The sequence below is a fragment of the Octopus bimaculoides genome, chromosome 2 (genome assembly GCF_001194135.2).
Source record: "Octopus bimaculoides isolate UCB-OBI-ISO-001 chromosome 2, ASM119413v2, whole genome shotgun sequence".
Lineage (NCBI taxonomy): Eukaryota > Metazoa > Mollusca > Cephalopoda > Octopoda > Octopodidae > Octopus > Octopus bimaculoides.
In genome coordinates this window covers 128,820,373-128,839,674 of record NC_068982.1, presented here as the reverse complement: position 1 = coordinate 128,839,674, position 19,302 = coordinate 128,820,373, and the positions used below count along the sequence as shown (strand labels likewise).

Below are 19,302 nucleotides of genomic sequence, written 5' to 3'. Positions count from 1 at the left end.
TCAGATTGAAGAAGAGAAACCAGTTGATACTGAAGTCGCTTTCCAGATTGAAGAAGAGAAACCAGTTGATACTGAAGTCGCTTTCCAGATTGAAGAAGAGAAACCAGTTGATACTGAAGTCGCTTTCCAGATTGAAGAAGAGAAACCACGTGACACAGTTGATACTGCTGAAACCTTCAAATTAGAAATACAAGATAAAGAAGTTGAAGACATTTCAGCTGACTTCGTCTTTGAGGAGAAACCAAAGAAAATGGCAGTTGAGGATGTGGAAACAGACTTTATATTTCAACAACCAACAGCAGAAGATGTTAGTACAGATATGTCTTTCACTCTCCCAGCTGAAGACAAATCTAAGGAAGATGTAGAATTATCTGCATCATTTGGTATTGATACCTCTGAAGATGTGACTGTTGAAGACACTTTCATTTTACAAGAGGTAAATCTGTTATTATCTACATTAATGGTAATAATATTTGTTCTTATAACTGTGATAACATGATTAATATTTGTTTCCTTTTAGTATATTTTATATATGATATATGGCTAAATAATCAGTATTTTTAATTATTCAGTGAGAACATAAATATATGTACCAAGAATAACACTCATGGACACATCTATTATTTTTTAGGTTGTTCAGGTGGTTGTCAAGTGAAAGAAAATGTAAAAGATTGTTACTCTCTTACTTCAACTTAAACACTCCACTAAAATCTTAAATATATTGCAGATATTTATTCTGATTTAAGCTCTCCATTTGTAAATTATCCTCTCTTTTTCCTATAGTAATGAATTAATTGATTTATAATATGTATAAGAAAAACTTATCAGGATTAAACTTCAGCAGTTCACAAATCATCATCGTCATCGTTTAACGTCCGCTTTCCATGCCAGCATGGGTTGGACGATTTGACTGAGGACTGGAAAACTAGATGCCAGGAACGTGACGCTGCGGCACAAGTGCCAGGAAGTGCTGGTAACGATCACGCTCGGACAGTGGTGCCATCATGATTTCACTTTCGCGATAGTTTGTTTATCTTCTATTTTCCTGACTATATTATCACAGGTGAAGGAAAGTGCTTTGGTGGTTAGGGAATTAGCCTCACATTCATTAAATCATGAGTTTTATTCCCAAACCAGTGGACATGTATCATTGAGCAAGGCACTTCATTTTCTGTTGCTCTACTAGGGCAGATACTAGGGATTAACCCGCAAATGAACTGGAAACTCATTCAAAGGAAGGTAGTCTTGTACTCTCAGACAACTAAACACTTCAGAAACCCATGTAATCTCTGGGATAATGAGATCATAAGCTCAAGATAGAGAAAGAGAGAGAGCGGGAGGAATATTATGATTTAGTTTTTATTACAAATGGACAGCTTTCTATAAATGATTATATTTTTCTTTTTTTAATATTGGTTCTAATAATTTCAAACAAATTTTGCTAAATATTTGATTAAATTACTAAATTTCTAAGATTAATAGTTAATATAATTATTATTTTTTAGACTATTAACCACATCTTTAGAGATTAAATATGATTTTCAGTAATATTTGCATTCTCATTGCTGTGATTGGTTTGGTCTCTGCCATCAGGTATCATATCTCTAATTGTGTACATCATCTTCGACTGGATTCTAAAAAGCAGCTGTTATTTCTAAATTAATTATAAAAAGATTCAAATTGAATCTTGGAGTGCACATTATGGTGATGATCAGAGATGAAACTGATGTAAATATTGTAAAATACTATTTTCATCTTTAAAATAAGTGGTTAATAATCTGAAAAATGATAATCTCTTTAACAAAGCTTTTTTATATTTTTTTAGGAGAGGACTTGATCCACTTCAAACTTAAAAATCAAACTGAACTCATCTATTTATTGAACAAGATATTTTCTTATGCAATCATGAATATCTTGATTGTATCTTTTGCAGTTCATCAGTTTTTTTCTGCAACTCTTCAAAGAAAAACAGTTGCTGTATGCTGTCCCCCCACTCTTCCTCCTCCTCCTCCTCCTCATCATCATTGTTGATATTGTCTTCATCATGGTTGTCATTGTTGCCATCATCATTATCATTGTTCACCGTAACTCTCCTCCTCCTTCTTCTCTCCAGTCTTCTCCTTCTTCTCTCCAGTCTTCTCCTTCTTCTCTCCAGTCTTCTCCTTCTTCTCTCCAGTCTTCTCCTTCTTCTCTCCAGTCTTCTCCTTCTTCTCTCCAGTCTTCTCCTTTGTCCTCTCTACTCCCTCTTTCTCTTCCTCTTTCACTGTCTCTTTTGGAATACTGGAAAAAAATACTTTGTGGTATTTGTTCCAGCTCTTTATATTCTGAGTTCAAATATCTTTAAGGTCAATTTTGCCTTTCATCCTTCTGGGGTTAATAAACAAAATAAAATATCAGTCAAGTACTATGGTTGATGGTATCAACTACCTCAAAATTGCTGGTCTTCTGCCTAAATCAGAAGCAAGTATCATCATCATCATCATCATGAGGCAGAGGTTAACAGAATCAAAATGGACAAAAGGCCTTGCCATATTTGCTTCTTGTCCTTTATCCTGTGAGTTCAAACCACAGTAGGGTTGATTTTTTTCCCTTTCATCCATTTAAAATTGATAAAATAAGTGTCAGTCAAATATTGGGATGTATTTAATCAACTATCCCTTACTCGCAAATAAGAAGCCTTGTACTTATGTGAAAAATCATATTAATATTATTCTGTCTTTTTATTTAGTCATTTTACTTTTAATTTAAAAAAAAATATTTTGCCATAATTTTTAAAATTCATATTTCATTATCTCATTCTTCTTCTTCTTCTTCTTCTTCTTTTTCTTCTTCTTCTTCTTCTTCTTCTGCTTCATCCTCCTCATCATCATCATCGTCATCTGTTGCCTATCTATACCTCAGATTTTTCTTCTGTCCTCATTTTCTTTCTGTCAACATGAAGTTCACACTGTTATATTTGACACTTGTTTCACTCAGTTGCTTTGACAATGCTTGAGCTCAATATCTAACATTTTCATTATCCCTATGCATCTTCTATATGAAGTTCATAGCATATTCTGCAATTGATATTCAACTGTTTTTGCATTACAGACTCCAAGAAAGAAATAAACAATACATCTATAATTCTACTAAAATCCTTTTTCTTTTTTAAGCATTAGGTCTGTTTAGTACCCAGTGATATTTAACAGAAACTCTACTCGTAATTTAGCCAGTTTCATAAAAATTTAAAATAAAATAAAATGAATAAAAAGAGATAACTTAAGTGGGCTAATGACATGAATTTAGTTAAAAAAGTTAAGGTGTGGTGTACTGAATGATATATGCAAAATATATCATTAAAAACATTAAAAACACATTTCTTTATACAGAAACTTCTATCAACTGATCAAAGTATGCTTGTGTAGACTATATAAACAAAAACATGTCTGCAATTGTCCACTTGCCTGCAAACAAAGAGCAAACTTAATTTATTACAATTTTCTTCCTGTTTAGAATAACTAACCATAACTGCTAGACTTTTGCTTTCCTTCTACAACTAAGAGGTAAATTTCAGTTATTTGAGAATTTATTTATGAGAATCATTCAGTGCTTCAAATTTTAACTTATTCAGGTTGTTATAAATTGTCAGTATTATAACAACTTTTTCATTTGGTATGGTTTAGGTTGTTTCTAGAATAAGTATTAATTACTGAATTATTTAAAATTAATCCCCTTTACATTTACTTTATTTCAGTGATATATAGTATCATATTTTGCTGTTGGGATTTCATTATACTGTCAGTCAAGGAATCCTTAATGTAATTGCCACAAACTAGAAAATGATAATGGCTCTTTACCTCTAACGTTTAACTAATTAATATTTGTAAATATAGCTTGCAACGATTCTATCAAATTAATCTTACTGGCCTCTTTGGGCCTCAGAGTACCCAAAGGGGTTATGAGCACAACCCTGTTCTCTAGCCAACCCAGTAAAAAAAAGGCAAAAAACAATGCTATTTAAGTCATCTTCAATACATCAGTCAACTGAGTTTTCAAAATTCATGCATTTATTTTTCATAGTAATTAGTAAAATACATGCATGAAGTTAAGTATGACACCCAAAATTGTTGGACAGTTTTATTGAATTTCATGGTTTCATGTTTAGGTCTTCTTAAGGATGTTACAAATTCACCCTTTATTGAAATTCTTTAGACCCAGGTCACTCTTGATTAGTTAAACCTATACTCAAAGGTTTTTCATCTCTTCATCTCAGACTACATTATAATTCATAATACAAATCTATATAATGATTTCTTTACTGAATTCAAGTGAAATTGTAATAACGTTTCATTTTATCTTTAGATTTACAATTATATTTTACCATATCTTATTTCTTGAACAGCAAAATAATTTGGTTCACATTTGATGATTTTAATTTTCATACTTCCTTTTATGCAATTTAAACAACTATAATTAAATATTTTGTATAGGAACAAGATCTACAAGATGTTACTGCTGAATTTACAATTGCTCCTTCATTCACCAAAAAATTGGATGATAAACAACCAGATGAAGGAACTGATGTTCAGTTTACTGTCATGACTGAAGGAGCTCCAAGTCCTGAAATAACATGGTAAGTTGTTTTCCTTATAAGCTTAGAATAAAATCATGTTAGTATATATAGTATCAAGTTATCAGTCTTTTTAATATGATTATTTATTCTGTATTCTTGTATATACTTCTGTAATCAGTTTTACAATACTATTGGTAATCAGTTTATATACCATCAATTGATGTCTGTAGAAAAAATATGGACAGGGAGGGAGATTCAAACAAATGCAATTCCTGAAGATTAGATATTATATCTAATGTAGGGCAGTAAGTCAGAGGGAATGGGAATAGGTATGTGCACTATTTTTCTACAGTTTGTTGTTTCAGAAGAAGGGAGACCATTATAGTTACTGTAGAAGGTACATAAGGAGATGACACAAAACATCAGTGAGGTAGTAACTATGTAAAATTGTTGAACTGAAAACTTTCCCACCTGTTTCATCTCAAATAGTTCTGTCACAGCTGTTGTGTCTAAGACATGATGGCATTGTTCAATGTGGGGTTCATTTTTACTTTGTAGTGAATCAGCAATTGCTCAGAGGGAAAGTTGTTTCTGGACCAAAATATAATGCCTAATTTTTGGGATCTTGTTTACTATATTATACAAGCATTTACCCCATGAAAGTTAATCAGAATTTGATGGTTATTTAGCTGTATATTGTTAGATACTATTGTAAGTGAAATACTGTGTGTTTCTTTTGTATGTATAGTGGCTATATTTTGATATTGGATGATAATAAGCTGGAGGAAGTTTTCAAGGTCTATGTTGCTATAAATAATATTTTTTAGTTAGCTTTGTCTAAGTTTCTTGTCTATATTGTAAATAGTTGGCTCTGGGAAAAACTTATAGGTTTACTTCTTAAACCAACCAATATTATCTTAATTGTTATGTTGGTGATTTTGTATAAAGCATTTCAAATTGTAAAATAAATGTGAAATATTTTCTTGTTTTCATTTTTATTCTTTAATCATTCATGTTAATAATATTTTTAGTAATGTGGATACTCATAACCCCGTACAAAAATTAACTGTTTAAACATCTTTCTTTCTAGGTACAAAAATGGTGTTCAAATTAAACCATCTGAACATTTCACAATTGAAAGTTCTGAAACCACTCATACAATGACCATCCATAAAGTTACAAAACAAGACACTGCTGAATATACATGTAAAGCAACTAACAATGTTGGTTCGTCTTCAACTTCATGTAAAGTCAAAGTCACAGGTATGTTTCATCTATTTCCAAACAAGTATGAATGCTTTTGTTTGACTCTGAATTGGGAAGCAGCAAAAACTTCCATTATTATAAATTTTCTGTATTTTATGATGAACAATTTGATGTTAATTTCTTTCATAGCTTTGCAATTGCTTTCTCACACTTATACACTTTGTAAATTTACAGAGAAAAAGGACCTAAAGAAGAAACCAGTCCTTGAAGAGGTATTTAACTCAGCCGTAAGTAACATTATAAACATTTTAAAACTTCTTCACAATTTAATAATTTCTTTATTGATTATATTTATTGTATTATCATTATGTTATATTTGTATTTATATATTATGTCTATTTTTTTTTTTAGTCTTTCAAAGTTAGTGACAGTATGGAATTGAAGTGCAAATTCAGTGGTGAACCAAAGCCAACTGTCAAGTGGTTTAAGTGAGTATCATCTTATTAATGTAGCTTTTTACAAGAATTTAAATTAAAGTTTCAATCTCAATTCTGACTTGAAAGAATAGAAATATTAAGATATAAAGAATAAACACAACCAACACTTATTTAAAGAGAATTATGATAATGAATGAAATAGGAAGGTTTTTTCTTCAAATATAATCAACTTATAATTTATTTTCATGGTTAGTGTCTGTTGTCATTCATGTTTTTTCTTAAAATGTATTTTCATTCCGACCCTATGAATACATTTGGTTATAAAAGTCTTCTGTTTGTAATCTAGTCCAGTTTCATCATTCAAAGTTTCATAAAACCTGATAATTGTTTTAAGGCTATAACTTCTCTCAGCATACATACTTGAAACAGTATTAAATTAAAATAACTATATGTATAACAAAATGTGCATAGAAAAAGAGAATGGCACTAGCTATCTTAGAGAGACTCCTTATCAGCAAATCATCAGATGCCAGTTCCAATATAGAAATCAGAAACAAAACAGTTATTGATTTGTGCTGAAGCTGGACAAGTTTAAATTAAATATACACACTTGAAACAGCATTAGATTAAAATAATGGTGTGTGTGACAGTTACTGTGTTTATACAAGTATAGAACAGTTCTAGCTGTAATATTTTGTTTCAGAGAAACTTCTCTTAAGGGAATTTGAGTCTTAAAAATGACATCAGGGGATCATCAGACATTGGTGTTTTGGCCTGATTTAGCCTCCTCAGTGATGAATAGCCCTGAGAAAATGACTAATAATTATATTAGAATTGACATATATTCTCTTAAAAATTTAATAATGGGAAAACAAAACTCATTTGCTTACCATTTGAAATAAATTAATATTTATTATAGATATATAGTCTTTATATTCCTATATCTTATGTAGTTATGTAAGAAAATTATAGTTTATGTAGTTATACAAGAAAATTATATATTTTTTTAGGAATGGAAAAGAAATCAGGCCAACCACACTTACCAAAATTATTCAAGATGGTGAAGTGTGTACTTTAAAAACCAATAAATTCACAAAGAATGATGTTGGTGTTTACAAGTGTGTTGTCACAAACACTGCTGGTTCTGTTGAATGCGAAGCTACTATTACACTTGATGAAGAAAAGCCTAAGGAACGCAAACCTGAATTTGAAGAAATCTTTACATCAGCCAATATCAAATTGAACGAACCATTGGAACTGAAATGTAAGGTAACAGGTGAACCAAAGCCTACCATTAAGTGGTTTAAAGACAACAAGGAAATCAAACAAACCTCTCTCACCAAAATTATTCAAGATGGCTCAGTATACACTCTGAAAACTAACAAATTCACTAAGAATGATGTGGGTGTTTACAAGTGTATTGCTACAAACTCCACTGGTTCTGTTGAATGTGAAGCAACAATAACACTTGATGAAGAAAAGCCTAAGGAACGCAAACCTGAATTTGAAGAAATCTTCACATCAGCCAATATCAAATTGAATGAACCATTGGAACTGAAATGTAAGGTAACAGGCGAACCAAAGCCTACCATTAAGTGGTTTAAAGACAACAAAGAAATTAAGCCAACATCACTTACCAAGATTGCTCAAGATGGCACTATATGTACTCTAAAAACCAGTAAATTCACTAAGAATGATGTGGGTGTTTACAAGTGTATTGCTACAAATTCCACTGGTTCAGTTGAATGCGAAGCTACTATTACACTTGAGGAAGAAAAGCCTAAGACACGCAAACCTGAATTTGAAGAAATCTTCACATCAGCCACTATCAAATTGAATGAACCATTGGAACTGAAATGTAAGGTAACAGGCGAACCAAAGCCTACCATTAAGTGGTTTAAAGACAACAAAGAAATTAAGCCAACAACACTTACCAAAATCACTCAAGATGGTACTATATGTGTATTAAAAACAACTAAATTCACTAAGAATGATGTCGGTGTTTATAAGTGTGTTGCTACAAATTCCACTGGTTCAGTTGAATGCGAAGCTACTATCACACTTGGGGAAGACAAACCAAAGGAAGCCAAACCAGAACAGAAGAAACCTGAATTTGTAGAAGTTCTTCAACCAACTGTAAGTATTTCATTCCGAATCATGAATTTTTTTTTCCTTTTATTATTTTTTTTACATGTTGGTAAAATCTGAGTTTTGCTTTTTATAGTTAGACGCTTATTCATTGATTTTTAATTTTCATTTCAGAGCATCAAAAATGAAGAAAGTTTGAATTTGGTGTGCAAAGTTACTGGTGAACCCAAACCGACCATCAAATGGTTCAAGTAAGTTTTTTGTTTCTTAAAATATTTATGTGCATAATGGTAATTATTAGGATATATTTATTTAAAATTCCATTACATTAAGATATTTAAAAAAAGTTTAATGCTAGAAACACTTTACTATTATCTCTATTGAGAAATTGATTGCAAATAATATACAACATTTAAAAAAATTCTGGTTAATATCTATGGTGCACATATCTTATATTTAACTTTTTAAGGAATGTTGATATTGAATAGCTCAGTCAGCTATTTAAAACAAATCTCTGCCATGAAAGTGGCCAGTCAAATGCAAGGAACAAGCTATTGTTCCAGCACCCTTATATAGTTTCAGGACAATATTTGTGATATGTTGGTTTGGTTAAGCATCATGATTTGATCCCAATGAAGATGACCATCCAATTTAAGTTAGGACATTACTCCTTGGATAGGATGCTAACCTATCACTGATAGCATTTCCAGATGAACTGAATAAATTGCTCTGCTCAGAAACACAACAAAAGCAATTCTGTTCAGTTATGTAATCTGCTTATATTTTTCAGTTAGTAATAATCTTCTTACTTTCTTTAAATTTGGATCACTTATTAAAAAGAAAGGATTAAATGGATTTTAAGAGGCTGAACTATATATAAAATATTTGTGTTTGCAAGAAAATGATTTTGCAATACATGACAATATTAGAACATAATAGAGGAAAATTGTGATTTTTGTGCTTTTGTTATTTTAGATTCTTTAAATTTTATCTTATGTTGAAGTAAAATGTCTACTTGTATTCTCAGAAAACTGGATGAAATTTAATTTCATATTTTGTAATTTTTTTTGCATTTAGAGCTCACCATAAGATTGAGATAAATATTAAAAGAAATATCTCTTTATATTTCATTACAGAGACAATGTTGAAATTAAGCCAACTATTAAATATAAGATGTCACAAGAGGGAGATGTATGCACTTTGAAAATGGCTAAATTTACTAAAGCAGAAGCAGGCCTTTATAAATGTGTTGCAACTAATCCTGCAGGAACAACAAGTTGTGAAGCTTCAGTTACCTTATTTGGTATGTAAAATCTTGGGTCTTTTTTTTCGGTAAAAAAGTGGGTTTTTAAAAAAAAGTCTAATGGTTAATTCTATTTTCTAAAATAGAAACAAAACATGTTCATTTTAAAAATTGCATTTTGAATTACGACTATCTTGTATACATTTTTGCTTTGGCATAATTGCTCTATACATGACAGTAAAGTGTATTATAAGTATATTCATAAGTGTATCATTCATATTAATGATATTCAGGTAAAATAATATTCCAGTCAAGAAAGTAATATTCTAAAAAATTACATAAAATTCATATTTATTTATAAAGTTTAATTCAGATTGATGCATATGTATATTTAAAAACCTAATATGATACTCTTTTAATTGAATTCTTAGAACAAGCTCCAGAATTTGTTAAAGTCCTTGAACCAGCTGTAAGTAGAATATTTTGTCTATATTTATTCAAATTATTCTTAATATGATAAAATTTATTATTTATTTGAATTATATTTAAATTGTCTTAATATTTTACATTTTAGACTGTGAAGACAAATGAAGTTGTAGAACTGACATGTGAAGTCACTGGTGAACCTAAACCAACAATTAAATGGTTTAAGTAAGTCAGACATTCTTATCTAGATTGAAATCCCTGAACATGTTTTTCTTTCAGTAGGTGCAGGCATGGCTGTGTGGTAAGAAGCTTTCTTCCAGCCACGTAGTTCTAGGTTCAATCTCACTGCATGGCAACTTGGGCAAGTGTCTTCTGCTATAGTCTTGGGCCAACCAAAGCCTTGTGAGTCAATTTAGTAGATGGAAACTTAAAGAAGCCCACTGTGTATATGTGTGTGTGTATCTTTGTGTCTGTGTTTGTCCCTGCACCACATAACAGCTGATGCTGGTGTGTTTATGTCACCATAACTTAGCAGTTTAGCAAAAGGAGACTAATAAAATAAGTACCACACTCAGAAAATAAAAATAAGTACTGGGTTTCATATCTTTGACTAAACATTCTTCAGGGCAGTGCTCCAGCATGGCTGCAGTCTAATGACTGAAACAAGCTAAAGATGAAAGATAAAGAAAGTTAACCATATCAATCTCACCAGTTTCATAGGGCCTGCAAATGCCATTACACTGTTCCTTCTTAAAAGAAATTGTACTGTTATATAAACCATACAGTGATTACAACATCTGATATTTCCTTTGTTACAAACTTAAGGCTTTTCTGCTTGATTTATTACCTTTTTATATAAATAGAACTAGTAGAATTGAACAGTTCTCCCTATATGTTCTTGAAATTATATCTGTTTCAGTCAGTCGAATATCAAATAGCATAAAAAAAAACAGAAAGAAGAACCAAGTTTGCTAGTATACTATGGGCTGCATAGCTAAAGTTTTACCATAATAGTTAATAACTACTCTTTACCAGTAACAACTGGAGTTAACATTGTCAAAAGAATATTTCTCATATATAAGCTAAAATTCATTACCATGTAATAATGTAAATTTAAATAAATATCAATAATGCATTGGTATTCCAGATGTAAAGATTCTTTAAATGTGAGCAAGATAAATGAATGTGGGGTTTCATATAATTAATTTTGTAAAATTTTATTTATTTCATTTTAATATATCTTGTGATTTTTTTTTCTTATATTACAGAAATGATAAGGAGATTAAAAACACTTCCAAATCTCCAATTACTCGCCAAGAAAATGTTTGCACCTTGAAAATACCTACATTTACAAAACCAGAAGCTGGTATATACAAATGTGTTGCTACTAATTCAGCTGGCTCAGCAGAATGTGAAGCTACAATCAATCTATTTGGTTAGTATATATTGTAAACAAAGATGTTTTCTTGAATTACAATGTTCTTTTTAAATGGTAAGATTAAAGAATTATTAGCCTCAGGGCTGAGAAAACATAAAATAAAGGAAAAACACCAAAAGAATTTCTATATGTCTTGCTAAATTCTTTTACATGAGTCTTTTAGATGGATGGACCTTTGAAAACACTTGAGAAGTTTGTCTCCAAAAATTAAAATTTCGAAAATCCATCTATCCACTCTATTATTAAGATATATATGTCATACAATTTTTTAAAAAGTGGAAAGAATTTTATATATATAACATGTAAAATATAGATCTCCTCTTACCATATGAACATATGTAAGATATATGATTCTTCCTCTTAAAAAAAAAAAAGGTTGGGGGAGGAATGTTTCTGTATAAAAATATAGTTAGATATCTTTAGGGAAATTTTGAAATTTACATAATGTTTTAGCAGTTAATTCACATGGGCATGTGTGTATATGTGATTTATGTAATAGTTACATTAAAATAAATCTTTATGGTTTTTTTAGGTATATGTTTTTTCTGATATCTCTTGAAATTTTGCCATGTATATAATGGGGAGATATTTGTTAGTAATGTAAAAGGATAACAGAACTACAGAATACAGTGTTTCTAAGTTTTAGATTATTCTGGATTGAATATTATCCTGTGGATTTAAAGCATGCCAGATTATGTAAATGTGTGTAATTAATGTATTTAATTTTTTAATTTTTCTAGAGCAAAAGCCAGAATTTGAAGAAATTCTTCAACCTGTGGTAGGTTACAGATTTTTTTCTGTCAGTTTAATATCTTGTTACTATTACACTTTGGGTACATATTAATAAATGATTTGTAACTGATAGTAAGAATAATAAGAGACCATTTCTACCTTGGTGCAAATAATTTTGTTCACACAGAACTTTATTAAAAGGGCACCATTCTTTGTCAATGTTAACCTATTTAAATATGTGTAAATATAAAGTAATACATTCATATCTAAATTTTTCAGACTCTGAAGGCTGATGAACCATTGGAGCTTAAGTGCACAGTAATTGGTGAACCCAAACCAACTGTTAAATGGTTTAAGTAAGTATATACACTTTTTATCAATATATGTATGAACGTATGTATAAATGATAGATATGTATGCATTTATTTTTTTGAATTATTATTTAGTTGGTCTATGCAGCATTTAGATTCATAACATTCCAAGGTGTAATAGTAAATAAGACACATGTGTATAAAGCACAATGTGATTCAGAGTATCTGAAACATAAATAATTTAGATAATTCTATAGTTATTTATTTGAAAGCCTTAACTGGGGATTGAAGTTATGTGCAAACATTCCATTGTTCTCTAAAGTAACAAAAATATAATTGTAATGAGACATAGGATATATTTAGGAACAGATGGGAAAATTCTTTGAGTGAGGACTTGTGTGAATGTGCTACATCTTGAAACATTATAGGAGCAGAAATTTTTGTAGCAGCAGTAAAAGCCTAGATAAAAGAAGCAGCATGTAGGTGAGTAAGTCATTGCAGCATCAGCCCAGCAATGTTGTCTTTTTAAATGATGTTAGTGCAAGAGTAATAGAAAAATTAGCTACAATTTCTAGCAGACAGAGTGGGCATGTAGATGCTCTCTCATGGGTCAGCTGAACATTTGTTTAGCTGTGTAGTATTTACGTACAAGGAGAGTGTTCTGCATGTTTCTTTCCTTCATACATGTAGTATTTATGCTTACTTGCTGTTGATACAGACTGTCATCATATTTCCATTGCAAGTTGATTTCAAAGTTGCTGCTTATGAATGAAGTGGCAGTTTAATGTAAGGTTCTAGGGTTGATGTTGATAGTACCAATGTACTAAAGCTTAAGGAAGAGTGAGGGGCTCAGTACCATCTTGTATGTAAATGTGTGTATGTTTCTACACGTAGCAGGGAATTGTTTATTAATGTATAAAAAGAAGAGATTTGAAGACATAACAGAGTCTTGAAGTATACCATAATTATAGAGTTGACTGCTGTAATGGAGTCTAACAGAAAACATTTGATTCAAGAGATGATAGTTTGATGGAGCATGTAGGCTAGTAACTTGACTTGGAGATTTTCATGGAAGATATAGTAAAATGTCTTACTAATGTCAAGGTAAAGCACATTGTTTTCACCAAAGTTCTCAAAAATAAGACAACACTCAATCGAGACATAGGAGAACAAGTATTCAGGAAATTTATTCAAGAGTTTAGTTGTATGTGTGCAGAGTAAATCTGCAAGCAAGATTAGGAGCAAATGCAGTTGCTTTATTTACAGGAATGCTTCTTACAAGTAAGAAATATATATTTCGATTATTCAATAAAAATTAATAATTACTAACTTCTAATTTTTAATAATTTTTTCCAGAGATAACAAAGAAATTAAGAATACTTCCAAGAATAAAATTACCATGGATGATAAAGTATGCCACATGAAAGTACCTAAGTTTACCAAAGCAGAGGCTGGAATATACAAATGTGTTGCTACAAACTCAGCTGGCACTGCTGAGTGTGAGGCATCTGTTGTTCTCTATGGTTAGTTCATTTTATAATTAATATATTTGTTAATATTTGATTAATTTTATAATGAATTTTGTAATTAATATATTTGTTGATATTTAATTAAATATATGGCCTTGTACCAAAATTTAAAACCCAAATTTAAAACCAATTAAACATAATTTTATTTGAAGAAATTTTAAAGATTATTATTACTTAGATTAATTGCATGGCAATTAAACATGAGCCCACTTTGAAATCTTATATGCCTCAATTTCAAAGCTATTGATTGGTAGGTAGTATAGATGCATTTTCAGAGCATATATGGTGATGAAATATTGAGATACTAATCTTAAAGAAGTGTTTCAGCAATGACAATCCATTCAATCTATTTATTTAAATAATATTATTTGCAGAACGCAAGCCAGAATTTGAAGAAGTATTGCAGCCAGTGGTAAGTGAAATTCCTTTGATAATTATCATTAATGACATATATTTATATATTTAGTGCATGCTAAAAATGATTTATATCACCATTAAAAACTTAACAAGAGTTTCACTGAAATAATTCTTATTTGCATTTATATTTAAATTTCTTTAAGGAATACATTATTTCAGTAATTTTTTTAACATTTGTTGTATTCTACTAATATTATGAATTTTATAATACATGGAATTTATATTTGCTTGAAATTTAGACAAAGAAAGCTGATGAAGAGGTAGAAATGAGATGTAAAGTAACTGGTGAACCCAAACCTACAGTGAAATGGTTCAAGTAAGTCAACAACGTTTATAGTTTTTACATGCTTTAATAAGTACAAAAACAGGAGTAAGATAATTCAATATAAGAGTCCCAAATGTATAAGGGCTATAGAAAGGTGTAACTATATTCATCTCTGTCATGCATAACAGGAAACAAGTTTATTTTTCACTCTTATTAATTATGAACAATCTTTTACAAAATTTACAAAGTTGTTTCAAGTGCTAAGCTTCACAGTCCCTGATCATCATTCATAGTAAACCCACATATAAGCTTTGCCAGAATTGTGTCATAAAGAATCAGTTTCTTTTTTAGGGTCAGAAAATGTTTCAGCCCTGATTAATCACTCATACTCTTCAAGGCTCAACTAAGACCTACAGCAGAGTATTGCTCATATGCATGAGACTGTGAGGCTACTGCACACAAACATCCTATACATTCTTCTAAACAAGCTATCTGCATAGCCTCTCCACCTTCTCATTATTCTTCTTATCAGCCTTAATGTATATCACTTTCTAGGACTTATACAAAACACTTTGTCCTCTGCATCATGCCCAGAATCTCAGCTCTCTAAAATTATTATCCCAGCAATAATTTTACTGAAGAGATAAATCAACCACATAAATGTGACCAGCCATGGAAGGCTTGTAAAAGTCATAGTCGTTAACGTTCTTTCCCTGACTAGTCTATGAAAAAACAAATCTTTAAATCAAAATTGTTAGAAATGGTTATTAGTTTTGAACAACGGTTGTAAAACAAAAGGTACATCATTTATATAAGATATGTATAAAATCACATGTTTATTTATTTAATATACCTTTATCAGTTGTAATGCATGAAACAAAATTTACGAGTATAAGGAAGAATGATAAATTATTTTACCATTGAAGTTTTCAGCTTCCTAGTGATAAAAAATGCAGATTTAATTAATATATGATACAAACATAATCTACAAGAAATATAACATATTTTCATATAATGGCTTTATTTTTATTTATAGGGATGGCAAAGAAATAAAGACTTCTTCCAAATATAAAATCTCAACAGAGGAAGATGTTTGCATTTTGAAAATACTAAAATTTGCAAAACCTGATAGTGGTGTATACAAATGTGTTGCAACTAATTCCGCTGGTTCAGCAGAATGTGAAGCACCTGTTAATATCTATGGTAAGTTACAATATACTGTAATGATTACATCTTGCTGTATTTTATTTGAAGTTTTATTTTCAATTATATACTACAGAATAAGGCTTGAGAGTATATGTGGCCATATTCTAGAAATGCAGGTCTGTAGTATCATATTGGTATTATATTAATATTATTATATTTCACATATTCCATACTATTTATAAAAAATAGTAGTACATTGCAAGCCAATAAGGGAACTTCGTGTGATTGCTCATCTTGCTGGGAATAGCAGCCAAATATCCCTCAATTTAAATCCTACTGTCTTAAAGAAAATTACATTGAATAATGTAGTCTACTGCCTACCCCCAACAAAAAATTTCTTGATGCTGGATTGTCTTTAATCATAGGCCTGATTAATTGGGGCTGACCTGGAGTTAAACAATACAGTAACATGTACTATAATTATATGGTTTTAATTGAATATGTCATATCATGATTTATCTTGCATATTACATAGATTCCATCTTAAATATGTTGCACAAGATAGAAAATTTTTGGCTCAAAGAGAGTAGAATAAATGTTTCAAAAAATTCAAATAAAATTATAATTAAGAACATTATTTGTGTTCTTAGTATCAATTATATATGTACACAAAAATGATGTTTCTTTATTACATTTTACATATCCAGAGTTATAAAGTGTTTCCTGGTTTAAAGAAGGTTTATAAGCTTGAATGTAATCTACTATTTAAATTTTATATGTTAAATTCAATTAGCTTTTAGATTTGCTTAAGTTAAATTATGAAAAAATGGAATAATAATATGTAATTAAACTTCTATTTTCAATCTTAACAGAAGTAAAACCAGAATTCGAAGAAGTCATTCAACCTTCCGTAAGTATCCATTATATTGGCAATTTTAACACTAAGTTAAAATGTTAACATATATTTCAATTAATAGTTTCTGTCAATATATATATCAATTAAAATAATTGTAGTATAATTATGTCTTAAAATATCTGTTGTTATCCACTTTTTTTAGAATATATATCTTCCAACTTGAACCTATTAATTACCTGCTGAAACGTTTCAGTACAAATTATATTAGACATTAGGAGCAGCAACTTAAAGCAGAAAAGAACAACAATTACATCAATGGCACCATTGATCTTTTCTGTCACAAATTAGTGATTATGTCTACTATCAATTAGTCTAGTAGTTAATTAGAAGAAAGCATTCTAACAATTTCTTCAAAATAATTTATAAATATCAATAATTTCTTTTAACGATTCAGGTGCTGAAGGTTAATGAAGAGTTAGTGTTGGAAAGCAAAGTTACTGGTGAACCTAAGCCTACTGTGAAATGGTTCAAGTAAGTATATGTAACCCTTTTAACACCTATTTACTCACCACTGCCACCATCATCATCATCACTTAATGTCTGTTGCTGACATTGGATGGATGGTTTGACAGGATCTGACAGGTTGGAGGACTGCATCATGCTCCAATGTCTGTTTTGGCTTGGTTTCTATGGCTGGATGCGTTTCCTAATGCCAACCACTCAACAGTATACACAGTGCTTTCTTATAGCACTTGCTTGCTGCTTTTTATGAGCTTATTAGTCCTATGATAAGTTTGTACTGATAAATTTTTATTAATCTAATTTTTATTTGTTTCATAATCAGGGATGGCAAAGAAATAAGAAACACATCTAAGAGTGTTATAACTCAAGATGGGCAACAGTGCACTCTGAAAATACCAAAGATTTCAAAGACAGATATTGGTCTTTACAAATGTGTTGCAACAAACCCTGCTGGATCTGCTGAATGTGAAGCTCCTGTTTCACTTGAAGAAGAAAAACCAGCAGAAAAGAAACCAGAGGAAAAGAAACCAGAAGAAAAGAAACCAGAGCAGAAGAAACCTGTATTTGAAGAGATCTTCAGTTCAACAACCATCAAGGTGAACGACATTTTGGAATTGAAATGTAAGGTAACTGGTGAACCGAAACCTACCATCAAGTGGTTTAAAGATAACAAAGAAATTAAGCCAACATCTATTACCAAACTTACTCAAGACGGCCAAGTGTGCATATTAAAAACCAGTAAATGCACAAAGAATGATGTTGGTGTTTACAAATGTGTTGCTACAAACCCTGCTGGATCTGCTGAGTGTGAAGCTACTATAACACTTGAGGAAGAAAAACCAAAAGAAAAGAAGCCAGAGCAAAAGAAACCAGAATTTGAAGAGATCTTCCAATCAGTATCCCTTAAACCTAATGACGTTTTGGAACTGAAATGCAAGGTAACTGGTGAACCAAAACCTACTATTAAGTGGTTTAAAGACAACAAAGAAATTAAACCAACATCACTTACCAAGCTCACACAAGATGGCCCTGTATGTGTACTAAAAACCAGCAAATTCTCCAAGAATGAAGTTGGTGTTTACAAATGTGTTGCCACAAATCCTGCTGGTTCTGCAGAATGTGAAGCCACCGTTTCACTTGAAGGTCAGTAGAAATCCCTCAAATCTTAATCTTGTCAAAATTGTTGTTAATAATGATCTGTTCCCTTTCAGAATCACTTTTTGCATTTTAAATGGTTTAGAAATGTGTTCTATGACGATATTTGAGTAAACAAAGATTCAAAATTACCAATACTATCAAAGTCTAGAACATACTTACATTGCATAATAACTTTAGAGATCTTATGCATAGTACATGTAGTGTAGGATTATTACTAAAGGGATGATGTTATATTATTTCCAAAATTAAAGTTGCGTTTAAAAAACAATAACAACTTTATTGGTATTTTATTCAGTTGTCTATTTAACAAAGACAATAAGCTTTTAGTTTTCAGATTCCTAGAAATTCATATGCCTGAGGAGTTTTGAGCATGAATAGTGTTCTTTAAATAAAAATAAACACCTCAGTCCAAGGAAATTAATGGTTATCTTTTTAGGGGGAAATTCAGATAACTGTCTATATCATAGGGAGATGAGAACAATACCCATGATATACAAATCTATCTTTGACAAAACATTTTTCTTCTCTTCCTATTTATCTAAGTTTTATAGTTATTTACTTCATGATCTAGAGTAGAATTATTGAAATCATAACCATTGTGATTATTAACCTTTCACTCCTCATATTAAAAGTTGATGGAAATGAATGAATAGAAAAAAAACTGCGAAAAAAATGTGCTGAATCATAGCAGTGCATTGAATGTTTTGGTTAGTGAAAGATAACAAATAACAAGTTGAAAGACAGGTATAAAGAATTCTTTGATGTAAATTAGGGATGAATCCAATAATTTCAAAGTTATTGTAGAAACTTGCCTTTAATTGTAAAATAACACTAACCTTCAGTAAAATAAATAAATAAATTAACAAAAGACTGAGATAATAAATTAGTAGTAAGTTGATAAACAGTATTTGGGATATCCTTAGCATACATTTATCATTTTGATTAGTAGAGTAAATAAGAATAATAAAAATTAGTA

The 19,302-nt window shown here is 30.4% G+C and overlaps 1 protein-coding gene across 1 annotated transcript in view; it reads left to right on the top strand.

The window, feature by feature from the left end:
- LOC106877301 (titin) overlaps positions 1 to 19,302 on the top strand; it is a gene marked incomplete at its 3' end in the record, with an annotated part of 606,785 nt that overhangs the window by 208,504 nt on the left and 378,979 nt on the right. The window contains exons 83-102 of the mRNA XM_052965881.1: positions 5 to 436; positions 4,470 to 4,612; positions 5,643 to 5,815; positions 5,993 to 6,045; positions 6,170 to 6,246; positions 7,206 to 8,331; positions 8,458 to 8,534; positions 9,420 to 9,586; positions 9,958 to 9,995; positions 10,101 to 10,177; positions 11,221 to 11,387; positions 12,131 to 12,168; positions 12,402 to 12,478; positions 13,790 to 13,956; positions 14,337 to 14,374; positions 14,619 to 14,695; positions 15,681 to 15,847; positions 16,663 to 16,700; positions 17,101 to 17,177; positions 17,491 to 18,311. Coding sequence (XP_052821841.1) covers positions 5 to 436; positions 4,470 to 4,612; positions 5,643 to 5,815; positions 5,993 to 6,045; positions 6,170 to 6,246; positions 7,206 to 8,331; positions 8,458 to 8,534; positions 9,420 to 9,586; positions 9,958 to 9,995; positions 10,101 to 10,177; positions 11,221 to 11,387; positions 12,131 to 12,168; positions 12,402 to 12,478; positions 13,790 to 13,956; positions 14,337 to 14,374; positions 14,619 to 14,695; positions 15,681 to 15,847; positions 16,663 to 16,700; positions 17,101 to 17,177; positions 17,491 to 18,311 — 4,030 coding nt within the window. The remainder of the gene's footprint in view (positions 1 to 4; positions 437 to 4,469; positions 4,613 to 5,642; positions 5,816 to 5,992; positions 6,046 to 6,169; positions 6,247 to 7,205; positions 8,332 to 8,457; positions 8,535 to 9,419; positions 9,587 to 9,957; positions 9,996 to 10,100; positions 10,178 to 11,220; positions 11,388 to 12,130; positions 12,169 to 12,401; positions 12,479 to 13,789; positions 13,957 to 14,336; positions 14,375 to 14,618; positions 14,696 to 15,680; positions 15,848 to 16,662; positions 16,701 to 17,100; positions 17,178 to 17,490; positions 18,312 to 19,302) is intronic.